The 18,760-nt window shown below is 42.9% G+C and overlaps 1 protein-coding gene across 3 annotated transcripts in view; it reads right to left on the reverse strand.

The window, feature by feature from the left end:
• CACNA2D3 (calcium voltage-gated channel auxiliary subunit alpha2delta 3) overlaps positions 1 to 16,686 on the reverse strand; it is a 717,368-nt gene extending 700,682 nt beyond the window's left edge. For all 3 annotated transcript variants that reach the window (XM_089522601.1, XM_089522591.1, XM_089522612.1), the window contains exons 1-2: positions 16,441 to 16,686; positions 15,747 to 15,828 (exon numbers count right to left, since the gene is read on the reverse strand). In XM_089522601.1, the coding sequence (XP_089378727.1) occupies positions 15,747 to 15,828; positions 16,441 to 16,541 (183 nt within the window). In that variant the 5' untranslated portion in view covers positions 16,542 to 16,686. The remainder of the gene's footprint in view (positions 1 to 15,746; positions 15,829 to 16,440) is intronic.
• Positions 16,687 to 18,760: the final 2,074 nt, after the last annotated feature.

The raw sequence follows: 18,760 nt of genomic DNA on the forward strand, positions 1-18,760 counted from the left end.
AGGCAAATTGAGGGAGGGATTTAGGTCAGAGGGTGGGCAAAGGGCAAGGCATTTCCTCCCCTCATCGGAGGGGAGGGGGAGGAGGAAAGAGCCCTGGGAAGAAGGGAGCAAAGGAAGGCATAAGCGGAGTCGCGACAAGGGTAAGGAGGGGCCCCTTGGCAGCACCCCACTTGCCATGCAAAAGTCCGGGCAAGGCAAGGCAGGCCTTTCCAGGGGAGAGGAGGAGGAGGAGGAGGGGAGCCTCCAGGGGAGCTGGGCAGGGGATCATCCGGGGGAAAGGTGCTGCTTTGGCCCTGGAAGGATGGGAGGGAGGGGGCTTTGCGAGGAAGGAGGGGGCCTCCTTCCCGGGTGGCCTCCAGGCCTTGCAGGGGGTACTGGGTTCCGAAAAGCCCCTTGGAAGGCCCTGCAGGAAGCCTCTGGGCAAGTATCGCCAGCGGAGACCAGCCCCAGCCTCCTCCTCCTCCTCCTGGGACTCCAAGCCTCTTTTGACAATTTATGCGTATGATTTTTGGGGTGACATGTCTGTGTGCTTGCTTGTGCTTAATTTCCTCTTGCTCCTGGATTATTATTATTATTATTATTATTATTATTACTGTTATATGCGGATGCTACAGTCAGAATGCCTGCGCTGCATTTCCCCTTTATTCCCAATTGATTCCATGGGTTAGAGCATTCCCTCCCCTCATCGGAGGGGAGAGAGAGGAGGAAAGAGCCCAAAGGGTGGATGCTAAGGGTGACAGGTGGCAAAAGGGGGGGACTGGGCTGCATAGGGCTGGGGGTGGGGGGGAGATGGAGAAAGTGATGGAGGAGGAGGAAGGAGGAAAAGGAAGAGGAGGATTGCCCAGGCTGGGGGATGTAGGGAAATGGATGCAGCAGAAGCAGCCTCTTTTGACAATTTATGCGTATGATTTTTGGGGAGACATGTCTGTGTGCTTGCTTGTGCTTTATTTCCTCTTGCTCCTGGATTATTATTATTACTATTAATGTGCTGCATTTCCCCTTTATTCCCAATTGATTCCATGAGGTCACTCTCTCTCAGCCTCAGTGGAAGGCAATGGCTAAGTGTAAGCAGGAGGAAAGGGGTCAGTTCAGCAGAGGGGGAAGCTACAATGTTGCAAAAGACCTCACTTACAATCAATGTTACATTTTTAAACAATTTGCCTTTGCCTGGGACAGGAGCAGATCTGATCCAAATGCCCATAGGTTTATAAAAAATTAACCCTGTGCCTGGCTCTTTAAAAAAAGGGAGGAGGGGGAGGACACTTTCCGATGCCCTGCAAAACGTCACCATGACGATCGCTTGATCGACAGCGGCCACCTCGCCAAATGCATTCGATTTCAAATTTGCAGACACAGAATGCATTCGATTTCAAATTTGTAGTGGGCACTTGCTAACGGAGCGATTCGGGGGAGGGGCATCCGGATCAGCCCAGTTCCTTCCAGGTCTTTTATGCCAGTCTGAATGAGGCCTTGGTTTCTTCACCATCACTGGGACTCAACGTGACTTATAAAGTAAAATAAATCCAATACATTTAAAGACATACAAAAGGTTAACATTAAAATGTAATGGTCAATAAGATTAAAATGTAAAAGACACAATATAAAAGATACAATGAGCAATAATTTTAAAAGCTTTTTAAAATAGTACATTCAGTTGGAAAATACAGTAAAACTGTAGGACAAACATTCAAATTTTATTTTAGCAAGATAGGAAACCTTCAAAATAATGAAATAACACCAATGGCTAGAGAAGAGGAGGTAATGTTTGGAGTAAGGATGAAATGCATGAAGGTGTGTGCCAATTATCTATGATAGTAATGTAATGTCTAGTATGTTTGTAGTTTATGTTGCCAAGGACCCAAAGCAGAGGGGCCAAAATGACCATGCCAGGACCACACCACCACAATTGCACCGGGAGCACAGCGACCAAACTGGCCTGGTCCTAATCCAGGCCACTGCTGAAATCCTAACCACTCCATGAGAAGTAGCAGATTATATCTGCTCCTTTGTAGCACTGGTCTTGCTTGGCACAGTGTTGGCACGGCTTCCAGCCATGTTCGGGTCATGTGTCATCTAAACACCATGCCCTCAACATGGCCCAAAGCTGCATCATTTTGCCCATGGTGTTTCAGACCATAGTAATGTATATATGTATAACTGTATGTTTTTTTTTCTTTCATATGTAGGGATTAGATAGTTTGTTGTTGTTATTGTTATAGTTGTTGTGTGCCTACAGTGCACCTATCATAGTGTTTTCTTGGCACGATTTGTGCAAAGGAAATTTGCCATTACCTTCCCCTGAGGCTGAGATCATGTGACTTGCCCAAGGTAACCAGTGAGTTTCATGGCCGAGCTGTGAATCAAACTCTGTCTGCAGAGTTGTAGTCCAACACTCAAAGCACTACACCAAACTGGCTCTCAGTTTACCATAAGTGCAAAAATCACATCTGGACTGAGATATTCAGTCAGCCCAGAAATAAAAGCAGATGAGGGGCAAAACAGACAGCCCCATTGCAGCTGCTTTCTGGTGACTTGAGGTTGTGTTGTTTAGACGATGCACACCCCCAAGCTGGCAGGAAGCCTCCATGTAGCCGCTTGCCCATCCATACAGCGGGCAGCTTTGCTCTGGGGCCATGATGTTTATACACTGCATGCCACAGAAGAGCCCCAAAACCACTGCAGTGGTGGAAAAGGGTTTTGTTTTTTGTTTTTTGGTTTTTTTGCCAGCTCAAAATCTCAAGCTCAAAAAGGAATGGCTTTCTATTGCTTCTTTTTGAGCCAGCAAAAAGACGGATTTGGGCCACAATGTAAGGTTGCTGTGTCCCCAAACTAGCAATAAAAGGGACAGTGTCAAGCCACCCCTTCAGGGCCACCGGTTTCAGCCTTCAGATAAACCTTTGGTGTATTGCCTAATTGTCACTTGGTTTAATTGGAACCAGTATTGCAATGAGACATTTAGTTGCTATTTGTTCTTTCAGGGTAGTTTGTGAGGGGGGTGGGGAGGGGGAACTGAGACACCACTTGCTTCCAGGCTAAAGTGGCCCAGTCCAGAAGAAGACTTAACCATCTTACTGAACAATGGCCTAACTTTAAGAGATGTTGTATGGAGAATATGAACCCCCCCCCCCCCGGGAGGAGGGGGAAGGCAGAACATAAATTATTTAAATCTATAATCTATAATCATTTTCCACAAGCAGGCTGTGGTAGGAAATATGACCTTGCTTTTGGTTAGGCTTTGGGTTTGTTTGTCTGGATTCTGTTATCTTTTAATTGCAATTTCTTAATTATGTTGATGTAAATAATCTTGGCCTTTTCTTAAGAGAAAGAATGGTGATTTTCATACATATAATTTATGGAGGCCAGATCCCATAACACACTGTAAGGTTATCTCATCCAGCACACCACCCATCCACCTTCCCTAAAATGAGAGAATACTAAACCAGCTATAGATAAATTCTGGGAGAAAATTAGCTCTTGAGTGTAAATAAAAGATAATGTTTTCTTTTCAGATTGTCTACATAAAATCTCCATATTAGAAAACAGTATTGAAAAGAGTGTGAATGTGCTATAAATGAATTTGAAAGTTTCTCATATTTCCATCACATATCAAATCACATATCAAAGAATGAACACTTCACATTTTAATCATAAAAGTAATGGGATCATCCCATGCATGCAAAATGCTGTGAAAGTAGCAGCTAGAGACAATGCTTAGGTGAGTAAGCACCAAATGGCTTGAAATGACATTTTTCTTTCAGTTAAAAAGAAATCTAAATATATTACTTTTCCATTGAGGCAAATATAAAATACATGGTTGATTATCAGATATATTAAGAAACAAACAGAAATTAATGAAAACAAAAATCACATTGAAGTTGTGGTGAATGACAACTGGAGTGTGTCAAATGCGTGTGCAATGAATACCATACAGAAGTTGCTAAAGTGTGTCCAGCCTCTTCCAAACAGTTTGGAAGTGTGAAGTTTACTGAGGGATGGACAGAGCTGTCCAATGGCAGTCAATGTATTAAGATGTGATTGCTAGAATCTCGCACTAAAATTCCTGCTCCATGCTGCAGCATATTGATTAGATTTTCTCTTATGTTAACAATACATCTATTTGTGATCAACAACCACTGATACAGCCTTACCCTCAAAAAATATGGGCAACCCCTTTGAAAAGTGATCTAAGTTGGTTTCCATGAATGCATCTCATAGCATTTCACAAACAAATTAAGCATTAATAATAAGGTACTTTCTTTTGTCCAGGTTTTATACAAACTTTATCCAGTGCTAGACCTCTGCTTGTTACAATAAGAGTGGACAATTCCCTGTTGCCCTAAAAATCTCCTCTCAGGGGTGGAGAAATAAATAAATAAACAAATAAAATTTATTTATATCCCACTTGTTACATATTATTACTAATATTCCAATAAAATAGTATCCACATAAAGCTTTGAATATGTTTGAATATAACATTTAAACTGAACATGCTAAATAAGACAACATAATAATAATTATTTATTTATTTATTTATTTATTTATTTATTTATTTATTTATAGCCCGCCCAATCACTAGGAATCCGGGCAGGTTACAACAGTAAAAATGCATTAAAAATACAATAAAATACTAATTGATCCCTTCCCAACCAATTTCTGGCACATAGGAAATTTTCCGATTCTACTTATCCAGAAAACCAACATTATTGCATGCAACTATTTAAAGCAGGAGAGCCAGTGTGATGTAGTGGTTTGAACAGACTATGACTCTGGAGGTCAGGGTTCGATTCCCCAGTTAGCCAATGGGTGACCCTTACAAGTGACGCACTCTCAGGCCCAGAAAACCACATGATAGTACCAGGATTGCCATAAGATGGCAAAAACATGAAGGCACACAACAACAAATTTAAAGCTTATCTGGATCAGATGCCTGGAAAGAAAACCATTTGGGCAACTTGTATATGCAATCTCTCTTTCCTCATGATGAAGAAAGGCAGGATAGGATCCTAAGTAAATAAACCATTTTAAAAGGCTCATATCTAGATTAGTGATGTACAGAAAGGCAAAAGGAATGGTACATCAAAGAAAACAAATAAAATATATTGTTTGTCAAAATGTGTACAAGAACATCCATACAGTAAGATGCCCAAAAACTGCATACCAAAAGGCTAATAGCAACAAAACTATTGGAGAATATATTTTGCAATTCCAGAACAAGATGACTACATAAAGAATCTCAAAACTCAGTCAAGGCTAGCCAAATAAACAGCTACATAGGCATGTGAAAAACATCTTTACTGAGAAGAATATGTGGTACACAGAAGAAAACATTTGTTCTTTGGAATCTAAAGACTCAAGAGAACAGACACTCTGTCCGCTGGCTGGATAAGCAACCTCCTCACTCTAGACCAGGGTCCTCTAATGCCAGAGACCAAGATTCTACATTGCTGTAAAATGTTGTTGGTGTGTATCTTCAAGTTTCTGACTTATGGTGACCCTAAGGCAAACTTATTATGGGCTTTTATTGGCAATATTTGTTCAGAGAGGGCTTGCCATTGCTTTCATCTGGGGCTAAAAGAGTGTGACTTTCCCAAGGTCACCCAGTGGGTTTCCATGGCCAAGCAGGGATCTGAACCCTGGCTTCCCAATATCCTAGTCCAACACCCAAACTAATACACACACTGGCTTGCTGTAGAATGATGTGCACACATTTGCACAGAATGATGTGCAAAAATCAGGAACCATGGCAAAAAGCTCCCCAGGCTGGTCCACTCTACTGTGAGTCTTGGGAACAGTAGATTTGCTATGAATCAATCCCCACAAACATTTTTCAGCCAGTGTACTCCTTCCCTTCACGTGGTGAAAGTTTTTGAAACTATGAGGAAGTTTCAAAAGTAGTTTTATTTTAGAGAGAGAGAGAGAGCAGAGGGGCTCAAAGAAGAAGAAAAGTCAAATTTTTCCACTGGGCAGGTCTCAAGCCCTTGGGTATACCTAAAATAGCTCTTTGGATCCTAGCCCAAGCTATGTAAGTACGTGCAAAGATTTAAAGGAGCTAGCATTTTAAATTAGACAGGGATTCAAAAAAGCAAACTTTTTAAAAGGTTAAAGCTGGGATGTTTGCATCATTGCATATATATTTGTATCATTAAGTAATGGTTTTATTGCTAACTGAACAGTAATCCTATAATGGTTTTGCTGAGCCACAAATCTAAGTTATTTATAATTTGGCTTAAAGTATTTGGTATTAGTCTGATCAACACTACTTATGCTTCATTTTTTTAAAAAAAAATCTTTCTGATATTATTAACTTCATCTTCCAAATTGCTACACTGGAAACTTCAAATTGTGAACCAAAACTGTCATAAAAAAAATAAAGCTACTGCTCAACCAGCCTGTCATTCACGCCTAGCCTTAATTTGTAGGAACTCTCATAATCTTCCTGACCCATTCCCCAATAATGACAGTATTAACTGGAGTAGCTTAAAGGAAGGGGGGATAATAATAGAAGGCTTTAAAAAACTGAGCAAACATAGAAGAGGGGAAAGAAAGGCTATTAATATCAAGATGACTAGGCTACATTTTTTTCTAGATCAATATAAAATGAAATTTTGATGAATTTAAGTCCTTATTATATGTTTTAAAACTAAAGACAGGTGTACCTTATGAATCAGATACAGTAGCTGGGCACTAATTGATATAAAACAGGAATTGACCAGAAGGTAGACTAGGATCTTCTCGTAGACCTCTGAGTGATTTACAATAGATCAGTAAATTTCTATTCCCAATAACACCAACTTTTTCCAGCATGGGTTAGAATTTGGAAATTTTGAGTTCAGGTGGAAGCAGAAATTTAATCCTGTGTGAATGCAGTCATTACCACCATCACTCAAAAAATAAAACAACAAAAAAGCCAGGGTTGAAATGAAGTGACTTCAGGGCTTGAAGGATCAAAGTGCTGGAACTTTATAGTTAATGGGAATGATTACTGTGATGGAGTCTATCTTTAGGTTGGCTCTGCAGTTCCAACCCTTGGACTCCTCTCACTCAACATGCCTTTTACACTTAAAATCCCTCCCTGGGTCTGGTAATTTGGCTTCAAGGTAACCACTGTGCTGGACAAGTGGCTGTGTTGATTTTGGGTTATGTATGGTAAAGCATTAGCAGTCCTTGTTGTCCTTGTTAATTATTAAACTAAAACATGCAGACCAACTGGTACAAGACGAAATCAGTAAATATTTATTATACAGCAAATACAATAAACATCTAGCCTTAGGCTACTTCCACACAGTACTCAGGAACATCTCCATTTTAGATGTAGCAACATTTGTCCCTAAACTTCTCCACATTCTCAACTCCCATCAAACCTTATTCAAATGTCTTCCATTCCCTTCTTCCTACCTGACCCTATCTAACCCCTTTACAGACAAGACTTCTGGATTTTACACTTTGCATCCAGCCAAGTAAGGAAGGTATTCCAGTTAAAAAAAAAAAAAAAGGAGCAACTCGTCATCTGATTTAAAGCAGTCACCAACAGTGATACTAGATTTTTGCCACTCTGCTACTGACCAAAGTCAGAATCATCCACAGTATTTCCAATTATTGTGTATGGATATGAATACTCAACAGTGAAGAAAGCAGACAGGAAAAACTGTAACTTAATCAAGGAATTTTTATTTCTTTTGTCATGTCACTATAACTTATTAAATTACTTTTACCATTATGGGGTGTGGTTTGATTAAGCAGGTTAATACAGGTTGAGTATCCCTTATCTGGAATTCCAAAATCCAAAATACTCCAAACCCCAAAACATGAGTAGCAGAGACAGTGACACCTTTGCTTTCTGATGGCTCAGTGTGCACAAATTTTGTATTATGCACAAAATCATGAAAATTATGAATAGAAGCCCTGTACAGACAGGCCAAAATAAAGCTGCTTCGGGTCACTTTGGAGGTATGCTGTTTAAATGATGCATGCGTCCTAAGAGTCCAGAAGATGCGCCAAAATTGTGCTCCAGTCCTTAAGACTGGAGCGTGGCTTTGGTGCAGCTTCTAGACTCTTAGGAGAAATGCATCATTTAAAAAGAATACCTCCAAAGTGACCCGAAGCAGCAGTATTTTGGCTTGTCTGTTCGGGGCCCAAGTTACATTCAGGCTATGTTCATAAGATGTATACAAAACATAAATGAATGTCATGTTTAGGCTTGGGTCCCATTTCCCAAATATATCATTATGTATATACAAATATTCCAAAAAAATTAAAAAATCCAAAATCCCAAACACGTCTAGTCCCAAGCATTTCTGTCAGGAACACTCAACATGTATCACATGTTTCAAGGGCAACCAATGCTGTCTCCTGCTGCCACTGCTTTGTTATTATATGTTGAAGCGTCAAAAGGTCCAGCAAGAGAAAAGTGCATCTTGTATCACAATAACAGCTCGTAGGATTTAGATGTATATTTTTAAAGTAACTGAAAATAATTGTTTGTACCTTGTAAGAAATAGAAAATTAATGTAACTTTAAAATTGACAAGTGTAACAATTTCTAACTACTTTATTGGGCAATGGAGCTATAACTGTAACTAACTTCAAAAGGTAATTTTTTGAAATACAGTTTTTAGATGCCATGTGAAAGCTGAACAGTGAAGAAAGCTGATAGAAAGAACATCAACTCATTTGGAACATGGTGCTGGATAACAGTGGTAAGGATACTATGGATAGCTAAAAAGACTAACAAATGGGTTCCTGAAGAAATCAAGCCTGAACTCTCCTTGGAAACCAAGATGACTAAATTGAGGTTATCATACTTCACCTACATGATGAGAAGGCAGGACTCATTAGAAAAGGCTATAAAGCTAGGAAAAGTGCAGGGCAGTAGAAAGAGAGGAAGACTGCATACCAAAAGACCACCACAGCTCTGGGCCTGCTGGACCTCAGCAGGGCAGTTAATGATGGGGGGGCTTGGAGATGTCTCATTCACAGAGTTGCCATGGGTCAAGGCCAACTCAAGGGCAGCTAACAAATACAAATTATTGCTTTTGCAGTCCAAAAGCATGAGATAAAGTCTGCACTACAGTCTTTCATTACTGTTTTCAACCTCACATCAGTAAAACGTGCAAAGCTGAAGGAAAGGAAGCATATAAATCAATAAACTGGTCACCCAAAATTTGGAGAATCTGTCCTTTCCACTTGTGAATTTCCCTCACAGATGAGAGTCCCCAGGGATGAAGGTAATGTGAAATGTAAAACTGAACTGTCCCTTCATAATGTTTCTTCCTCTTGTTGCATTTTTTTGTTTTCTAACAAACCCCTAGAGGAGGTTTCTTCCTCACTAAAAGAGTAATTTTCTTTCATTGCCCCTTTCCTCTCCACCTTACCATTGCTATATCCCACTACCATACGAAAAATTAGGAATGGCTTATGAAAAATTGTCATGCAGAAATACGTACAAACACAAATAATGTGTTTGTTCCATTTTAATTAGCAGACCATCTCTCTTCTGTATGCTACTATCTTCTGCCCCTTGATGTGTGACACTTTGTGCATTGTCTTAGTTTTTGCCTCCATGGCATAGAGGTAAGAGTAAGAAGGAATAAAACGGCCTTATTAATGTCTGTAAGGAAAAGAATTTAAAATAGCAGGCATTACACACATATGGAAGATTCAAGTATACCTGTGCGTAACACAATAGAGCCATAGATCACAGAGTTGAAAAAGATCACAACAACCATTTAGGTCAACCCCTGTCATGCAAGAATACATAGTTAAATCATCCCTGAGAGCTGACTATCCAGCCTTTGTTTAAAGACCTCCAAAGGAGAGTTCACCATCTTCCGAAGTAATCTATTCCACTCCCCAAAAGATCTTATCATCAGGAAATTATCCCTAATGTTTAGGTACCATCTCTTTTCTTGCATTTGAATCCACTGGTTCATCTCATAGTCTCTGGAACAATATAAACAAGCTTGTTGCATCTTCTACATGACATCTCTTCAGATACTGAAAGTTGACTATCATGTCACTTTTCAGTCTTCTCTTCTCCAAGCTAAACATAGAACCCTAGTGGCACAGTGGAAGAGCCCTGGTGGCACAGTGGTTAAATGTCTGTACTGCAGCCACTCACTCACAAACCACACAGTTGTGAGTTCAATACCAGCCAGGGGCTCAGGGTCAACTCAGCTTGGCTGACCTCCTTCCGAGGTCACTGAAATGAGTACCCAATTAGCTTACACATTGTAAACTGCTTAGGGAGTGCTTAAGTGCACTGATAAGCGGTATAGAAATGTACTTGCTTATTGCTATTGCTAAACATACCCAGCTCCCTATGATGTTCCTCACAGGGATTGGTTTCCAGACCTTTTATCATCTTAGGGACCCTCAACTGAGCACATTTGACCTTGTCAATATCCTTGTTTGAACTGTGGTGCCCATAACTAGACAGGTTATTCCAGATGCTCTCTGACCAAAGTGGTTGTTTAGCTCTAGGGCTGTGCCAATCTAAAACACTTCCTTTGACAGATGTATGCAGTACATCTGACCAATATCATCTCATCAATGACACAGCTAACACAGATAAGAGTACTATATTTTTTAAAAGTAACTTTTAAAAGAAACCTATCTCACTAGCTCACTACATAAAGCATGTAACTAAAACTCCATTATTTAAATACTATGAGTGTTGCCTTTGACTCTTTCATCTAGAAGGATTCATGGGGCAAGGTCCGTGCTTTCCTATTTTTAATCTTGATGACGTAATGCGTAATGCCAGCAATTACTCCATGATGAGAAATAACACGGAAAGCAGACAACCATTTTCAGAGAAGCCATGGTTTTTACCAGGATCTTAATTTTTCTAAGAAAGATAATGAAGACCTAGAATAATATTAGGGTTCACATTGTGTATCTTTGGGAACACTGTTGTTGTCACAGAAGAATCCTCTGTACCTGGATTCCATTGTGTTATATGGCCTTAGAAGCAACAAATGCATGGTCAGCAATGTAAGCCATTCTCTGCACCAAGCGGATACCTGCAGTGCAGACATCGGTTTGAACTGACACCATATATAAGGAAGACCTGAAAGGTCCACAGACAAATAAGTGGCTGTTCATATTTGACAGGTGGGGAGGGAGAGAGCAAGGAAGTACCTAATGGAAATTATAGATGAATGCCATTGCTGATATACTGGCACCATGATTTGAAAGAAGCAGATATGGCAAATTATTTTATTAAAAGTATATCTATTCCATTGCTATTAAAAAAATTAAAGGGTAAAAAAGATACCTAATAAAGTCCCATCACAATACCCAAGATATGTGTACTTGTAAAAATCTAAAACCAATATTTAAAGAAACAGGGAGTATTTATCTTTAAAATTAAGCAAGAGTGTATGGCTCATGTTTGTGAATACCTTCCACAGCAATCACACTGATACTCTACTATACCCAACAAGAGTAATTGCTATTAATCATTAATTTAATAATGATAATACTTTAGAATGCAAGCAGCCAGTTCTCAATATTCAATCCTGTCCCATGGAAGCAAAGTAGAATCCTTCTCTGTCTTTAAAGTTTAAATCCTATCCTTAGTTCCTCTATGGGGAAGCCATCTGTTATCCTGTAATATTATAACGGAAGGGTATTGTCATTCAGATTCTCAGTATTCACAATGAGCCATTTTCAGGAAAGATCACCAGTGTAAACACAGCTGAAATGAAAGGGATGGCTTGGTTGAATTCTTTTGGAATAATATTTTGAATAATATGGCTCTTTATAGAACATTAGTCTGGAAAATGAAAGGAATACCTCTGCATAAAATCATGACTGATCAAAAAACTCCTCCTCTAAACTTCATTACACATGGCAGAGCAGGATACAACAGGAGCCAAATCCAAGAATCTCTGCAGTGTTTGCTAAGTAAGTAAAGAGTATGGATCCCTCTACAGAAACATGTACAGTTTTCTGTATGGTGCCAAATCTTTATGATAACAGGAATTAGAACTGAAAAATTAGCTGTATCCCAGGAACGCATTTGTGTCCCTCTTAGAGATACAGACACACGCACACCACTGCTACCACTAAACCACAAGCAAAGCAGCATTGGTTCCTTTAAAGGTAAATAAAGGCACACACAATTTTCTTTCTTGTTTATAGAAATAAAATAAAATGTTAGCCAGCAGGCTCTCTTGAATTATGCTGCTGAAGTAAGAAAATAGTATTGAGTATTTATAGATGTTGTGAAAAGGCACTCCTGAGAGGTAGAGAGGAAGGAGTTTCAAGTGACCCTTGCATGGTTGGGACACGGGGTGCGGATAGATCAAATTACTGAGGCCATATCCAGAATACCTGCAAGAACCCTGCTTACATACTAGACCATCGTTTCTGGCTGACATTAATGGAGTTTGTGGCATTGATTCAGAGTGCTTTCTGTCTGTAATATAATTCAGCTTAAGTTTGATCTAGGCACACTGACACAGAAGGTCTACTGACATCAATTGGTCTTTCTTTCAAATAAATATTTTGAGTACTGAGATGCTAACATCTGGAAATCAGTCCAAACAAAGATGTATGCAGCTGACTATATCAGTTGTTCCATCACAGAGTAATGAACAGGTAAGATGTCCTTCTCTGGGTACTGTGTGCCGCTTTCACACTAGTACAGTTGGTGACCACACTGCTGCAGAGGAATGGCTACCTTTTATGCCACTCTTCAGCATAACAGACTCTCACGGTTCTACCTTGGATAATATTCTACTATGCTCCCATTCTAAATGACATGCAAATTATCCAGCGCAACCAACTATTAAAAAGAAAACTTGGGAGAGAAAACAGACTAAATTTAAATTCCAATCCCACAGAAGCACTTTCTACTTTTTAAAGGGAGAAAGAAACGCAAAGCCAAACTCTCCATCTGTGCTACTATGAAAATATATCAAAACACTTACGCTTATGCGGCATTTTGATTAATACTTTTTCTTAACCCAGAAAATCATATTGTGTGACCAGAAAAATCACCTTAATCATTTTTATCTTTCAACAGCACTTGAGTGTGACTTGTTTTATTTCAGTATTTCTGCTATCATTATGAGTATTATTTTATTCACGGGGACAAAACACGGAGGGAATAAACCAGGACTTGTGTTAATTCACAACTATATCGGCATCCGAATGGATTCCGCACCGCCAGGCACTAGAAAAGGGTCTCACATCTGGGATGGTGCAGTGATGTCATCTTACTAACTGTTTGGCTATCTAATGTTCCACGGGACTGGTTTTATTTTATATGCTTCAAAACTGCCAACATAGATATGTGAAAACACTAGGCATATATATTGCAATAGTGTTAATAGCACAAATTATTACAAATACTAACAGGAATCTGCTATTCCAGTTCTGCAGCTACAGAAAATGAAAGGCTTACAATACAGGCATCAGGCTGAAACAAAAATAAAATAAAATATATCAAAAGAAATCTAAAAAGAATCAAAGTCATCCAAAATGCCAAGGCAGCACAGAGACATTGCACACACAACCGAAAATGCACACCATATCAACATTTATATATTTCTGTTTCTTTTAGATATAGAATACCAACATAAACAAAACAAAACCCAAAACCTCCAGGTGGGGATTTAAATACAAAATTGTCGAGATGCAGAAAGAGAAACACAGCCCTGGCAGCGCAACTGAAAGACAACGGGGAATATAAAATGAGCATTGTGGTAGCTTCTGATTATTGACACTGCAGTATGGCAACCAATAGGATCCTGTATTTTGGAAGGATCTACCACGAACAGGAAAGAGTTACTACAAAGGCTATCACCTGGGACCTTTGCATGTCTTTAGTTTGTTAGGAAACATTGGGGGAAACTGAGCATTCAGTGGCTACAAAGGAAGGCTCTGCTGCAAGGGTTATGAACAAAGGCTGTATTTGTTTGGAAATATCTATTTTAATCAACTACTTTTTAAGGAGACAGATGATTGAAATGCTCGGAACAGGCTGTGGTTGAAACCTTTACCATGCCATCCTTTCACGAGAGATTTAGTTTACAAAGGATCGACAGCACACTGAGAAACATCCCTGCCTGCGAATGACATTTTGTTGAAGACTGGCATAAATGTAGTTTTCCACTGCAGCTTACAGAAATATATGAAACAATTTAAAAATATTCAAAAATGATCTTAGCCATTTTAACAAAGTGTGGCTGATAATCATGATCAAGGAGAACAGCCCCATTTGTGAAAGCTAAACCATCCTGAGGAAAAGAAGAAGAAGGGGGTTCTCTTTTAACTGTTATGTTTGCTTCATCTCATTAGGTTTGCTGCACTGAATGCAATGAGTGAAGCAAATAAGGTTTATTGTTTGTCTTACTAAAGAAGTATCACAGCATATCAGTTTGTTATAAATGCCAAGGTGCTTCAGTGTAAGAAGGACATCATCAACTTCTTTATACAATATATGTGAGATGTTGTGGCATGGTTAAAGCAACATCTTTTCTTATTTTAAAAGAAATGAACATCTTTTCATGTTAAACAACCGAGTCATTTCTGTCCCGGCTCTAACAACTATCTCTGCCGACCGAATATCACCTTTTCAGCTTCTGCAGCAGCACAGTCCCTCAAGCCCTTTCCAACTTCCCAGGGCCCTGGATTGCTCATTTATTTTTAATCCGTCAACAGCTATATTTAAACGAAGGTTAACCGAATGTGCCATTGTAGTAGTAGCATATAGGTTTGCATGTTTAAATGAGCCCAGATGCAGGCTCTGATATATATTTAGAAAAGGTCTAATAACTCATTCTCTGTTCTCATTACTCTTCCGAATTATGGAGACTTAGCCCAATTTCTCAAGTTTTTGCACTACTTCCCAAGCTTATTACCCAGCTGTGCAGCTGAGCAGGGAGATAACCACATCCATTCCCCTTATCTGTAATGATGTGATACATCCCAGCACTGGCCTGAGATGATTGGAGGAATAATAGGATTTTGAGATATATATATATATAGACACACACACACACACACACACACACATATGCAGAGATGACAAACAGCAGTAAAGCCTTTGGGGTTTGGGGTTTTAATTTATTGATTGATTGATTTTGCTGGCCATGAAGTACAGCTGGAGAAAGCAAAATAAACATCTATCCTATGTGAAGTCGAAGGCTTTCATAGCCAGCATCCATAGTTCTTTGTGGGTTTGGGGGGCTATATGTGGCCATGTTCTAGAAGAGTTTGTTCCTGAGGTTTCGCCAGCATCTGTGGCTGCAGGGGAAACATCAGGAATAAACTCTTCTAGAACATGGCCACATATAGCCCCCCAAACCCACAAAAAATCTATTAAAATCCATCCTGCCTTTTCAGTCTCTCCATTGAACTTTGCGTTATATCTGTACACCGGACAGAAAGAGAGAGAAGAACCGGTGCTGTGAACTTGCTCACCCGGACCTAGGAAGCCAAAGAAAAGCCAGCCTCATTCTGAACAGAGTCCCTCTCATAAAGAACTAAAGGTAGGCTGTATTTAGAAAGGAGAGGGGTCTACAAAGAAGCAGCCCAGGAGGAAGTCATAAGTCTACGCTTTCTCTAGTGTGGAAAGAGACAGCAAGAGGCTAAAAGTGGGGAGGGATTGGGAAACATCCTTCAGAAAGAAGCATGGTTGATTGACTGAGGGACCCTCCCCCCCCCCCCCCTTCCCTTTCTTGCTTGCTGCCTTTCCTCCCAATCCGTCCTTTTCGCCTCTGGAGGGGAGAGCCTTACCTTCTGCAGAAGTTGGGAGCCGGAGTATTTGGCTGCGATGGATCGGATCTCCCCGCCAAAAGCAGAGGCCCAGAGTTTGACACTGGAAGGAAGGAGGAAGGGGAAAGAAAGAGAGGGAGAGGGGAGAAATAATCAAATCGGAGGCTGGGGGGATTTTAAAGAAAACCTTAAGAAAAGCAGCATTCACAGGAGGCAACCAGAAGCCCCCAAAGGCTGGCGGCCAACTCCTCAGCATCCCCTCCGTCTGTCTTTCCAAGAAGGAGGAAATGTGATGCGGAAGGCCCTTGGGGACTAAGCGGCCCTCCTGGCAAGATCCTTTCAAACCACCGGCTACGATGAGTAGTTCCCCCAGGAGAGGCCAGGCCAGGGGGGAGCCAGCTTCGGAGACCACGAAAACTTGACCAGCCTAGAAAGCGAGAAGGAGAGCGAGATCGGCTGCTTTCAACAAGCCACCAGCAATGCTCTTGATCCTTTCTCCTTTCTCCTTTTTGCCGGATCGCCTTCCGAGAGAGAGAGAGAGCGAGAGAGGAGCGCCAGCGGAGCCCAGAGGGACCGGAGCGAGCCCAAAGTTGGAGCGCTGCTTTTCGGGGAAGGAGCGGAGGGAGGCTTCCCTCTCTCTCTCTTCCGCAGCCCGACCCGCCCCCCACCCGGCTTCCCCTCTCCCTGCCCAGGGCCTGGCTCCTGCGACACTTACACCGACAGAGGGATCTGCTGCTCCGAGGCCACCCGGGGCCCCACGCCGAGGCCGAGGGCCAGGAGGAGGGCCAGGGAGGCCGCCCGAGCCCCGCCGGCCATGGCTCGCCTTTCCCGGGGATGGAGCCCAGAAGGAGGAGCAGGACCCTCCGAGAGGCAGAAGCCCAGAGGCAGAAGAAGATCCGGGGAGTCCCAGGAGAAGGAGGAGGAGGAGGAGGAAGAGGGCAAAGTCACAGCTCCGGCTCCATGCCCTCTCGCTCTCTCCCGCCTGAGCCCACTCTGCCAGCCCAGGCTCCGCCGCAGACCCCCCTCGCCAGCTTCAGCCCCGGAGGCAGAGGCAGAGCCCCGGAGTTGCTGCCACGCTCCTGCCTGCCTCCTGGTGCCTGCGGAGCCCGGCAGAGTTGGAGGCAAGGCTAGCTAGCTTGCACGCTGGCGGGGCTGGGCTCACCGAGGCAGGGAGGCAGGGAGGGGAAGGGGCCGGCGCGGCTCTGGCTCTTTGGCCTCTCCTCCGGGAGAGCCTTCTGGTTTCCCTGCCCTCCGCCTTCAGACGCCCGGCTCCTCCAGGGCCCCGCTTTTTGTAAAGCTCCTGCGCGCCACTCAGAGAGAGAGAGAGAGAGGGAGGGAGAGGGAGGGAGGGAGGGAGGGGCGCGCAGGAGCACCGCCGGGCTTCTCTCTCTCTCTCTCCGTCTCTGTCTCTCACACAGTCAGCCTCGCTCTACAGAGAGAGAGAGAGAGAGAGCGATGCAGCTGGCTGGCTAGCTATACCTCTATCTACCATCTATCTATCCATTAGCTCTACCTATCTATAATCTATCTATCTACAGTTATACCTGTCTATATCTATCTACAGTTTACCCATCTATAGTTCTTTCTATCTATGGTTACAGTTATATCTGTTTATAGCTCCAGCCATCTAGCTATCGCTCTAGCTACACTTCCATCCATCCATCACTCTAGCAATCTATGGTTATACTTATCTATAGTTATAGCTTTCTATCTATCTATCTATCTATCTATCTATATACAGTTTATCTATCTATATAACTATCTATAGCCCTATCTATATATACTTATATCTATCTGTCTATCCATCTATCTATAGCTCTTGCTATGCACAGTTATACCTATAGTGAAACCTATCTATAGTTATGTCTATCTGTCTCTCTATAGCTACAGCTAGCGATCGATAGTTATATCTGTAGTTCTATCTATCTATAGTTCTCTCTCTTTCCCTCGATATAGGTCTCTATCCATTTCTATCTGGCAAGAGCTAGCTAGCTGGCTTATCTCTCTCTCCCTCCCCAGCAGCCAAGAGCCTTCTTCTTCGGAAAGAGCCGGGGCGCCTCCTGACTCAGGGCTGCGTGGGGCGGAGGGGAAAGCAGCGGAGGGCGTCCGGGGAAGGAAGTCCAGGAGGAGGAGGAGGAGGGCTCTGAGCCTTGGAAGGGAGAGGAGCCTGGAGAGCCTGAGCTGCCCAGGAGCGCTGCTGCCGCTGCCCTTTTCCCGCCCGGAGAGGGTCCCAGGTGCAGCAGGAGGAGGAGGAGGGCGGCGTCCCAGGGCCCTGGTCCCGGCGGCACCCGGCAGGCCTCCCATCCTCCTCCCGAGGAGGCCTCCCCGCCGGAGAGCTTGGCCTGGGGCTGCTGCCTGGGCTCCCTTCTCCTTCCGCGAAAGGGGTCCAGGGAAGGGAGGCGCCCAAGGCCCCGCAGCGCCGGCAGGGAATCGATCCAAGGCCCCGGGAGGGGTCAAGAATTCAGTGGGCTTCAGGGAGGAGGAGGAGGAGGAGGAGGAGGAGGAAGCCCTGGCCTCGCCAAGAGAGAGAGAGAGGGGGGGGGGACTCTGGCCTAAGAGTTGGGGCGAGGAGGGAGGGGACCTCACCAGGGACGTAGCCAAGGGGGGGGGGGTTCTTGGGGTCCGGACCCCCCCCCCTTCCATGAGAAAAATGAATGGTGTGTGCTGCTGCGCTGCCGCACTCAAGCCCCATTATAATGGTGGCACTTAGTCTGGACCCCCCCCCCCCACCTTCCTAAAATCCTAGCTATGTCCCTAAGCTCACCCTTTCTTGGAGGGCTGGGGGTTGGAAATACAGGGCTTAGGGCCTCCCAAGGGCTTGTAAAGAAGCCGCATCCCAAGGCTTGGGGCTGAGTCATGCTGGGCTTGGGTTACCAGAGGAAGGAGAGAAGCAGGGAGGGAAGGAGCCTCTCTCTCTCTCTCTCTCAGGGAGGATGACTCTGGGCTTCTTCTGTCCGGAGAGGCACTCATTGGCCAGACTTGGCCCTAACTTTTTGGCTAACTGAGTCTCCTTCGGAAGTCTCCATGGGGCTCCT

This window comes from Sceloporus occidentalis, unplaced genomic scaffold (assembly GCF_023333645.1).
Source record: "Sceloporus occidentalis isolate IW3139 unplaced genomic scaffold, rSceOcc1.0.p SCAF_1, whole genome shotgun sequence".
Lineage (NCBI taxonomy): Eukaryota > Metazoa > Chordata > Lepidosauria > Squamata > Phrynosomatidae > Sceloporus > Sceloporus occidentalis.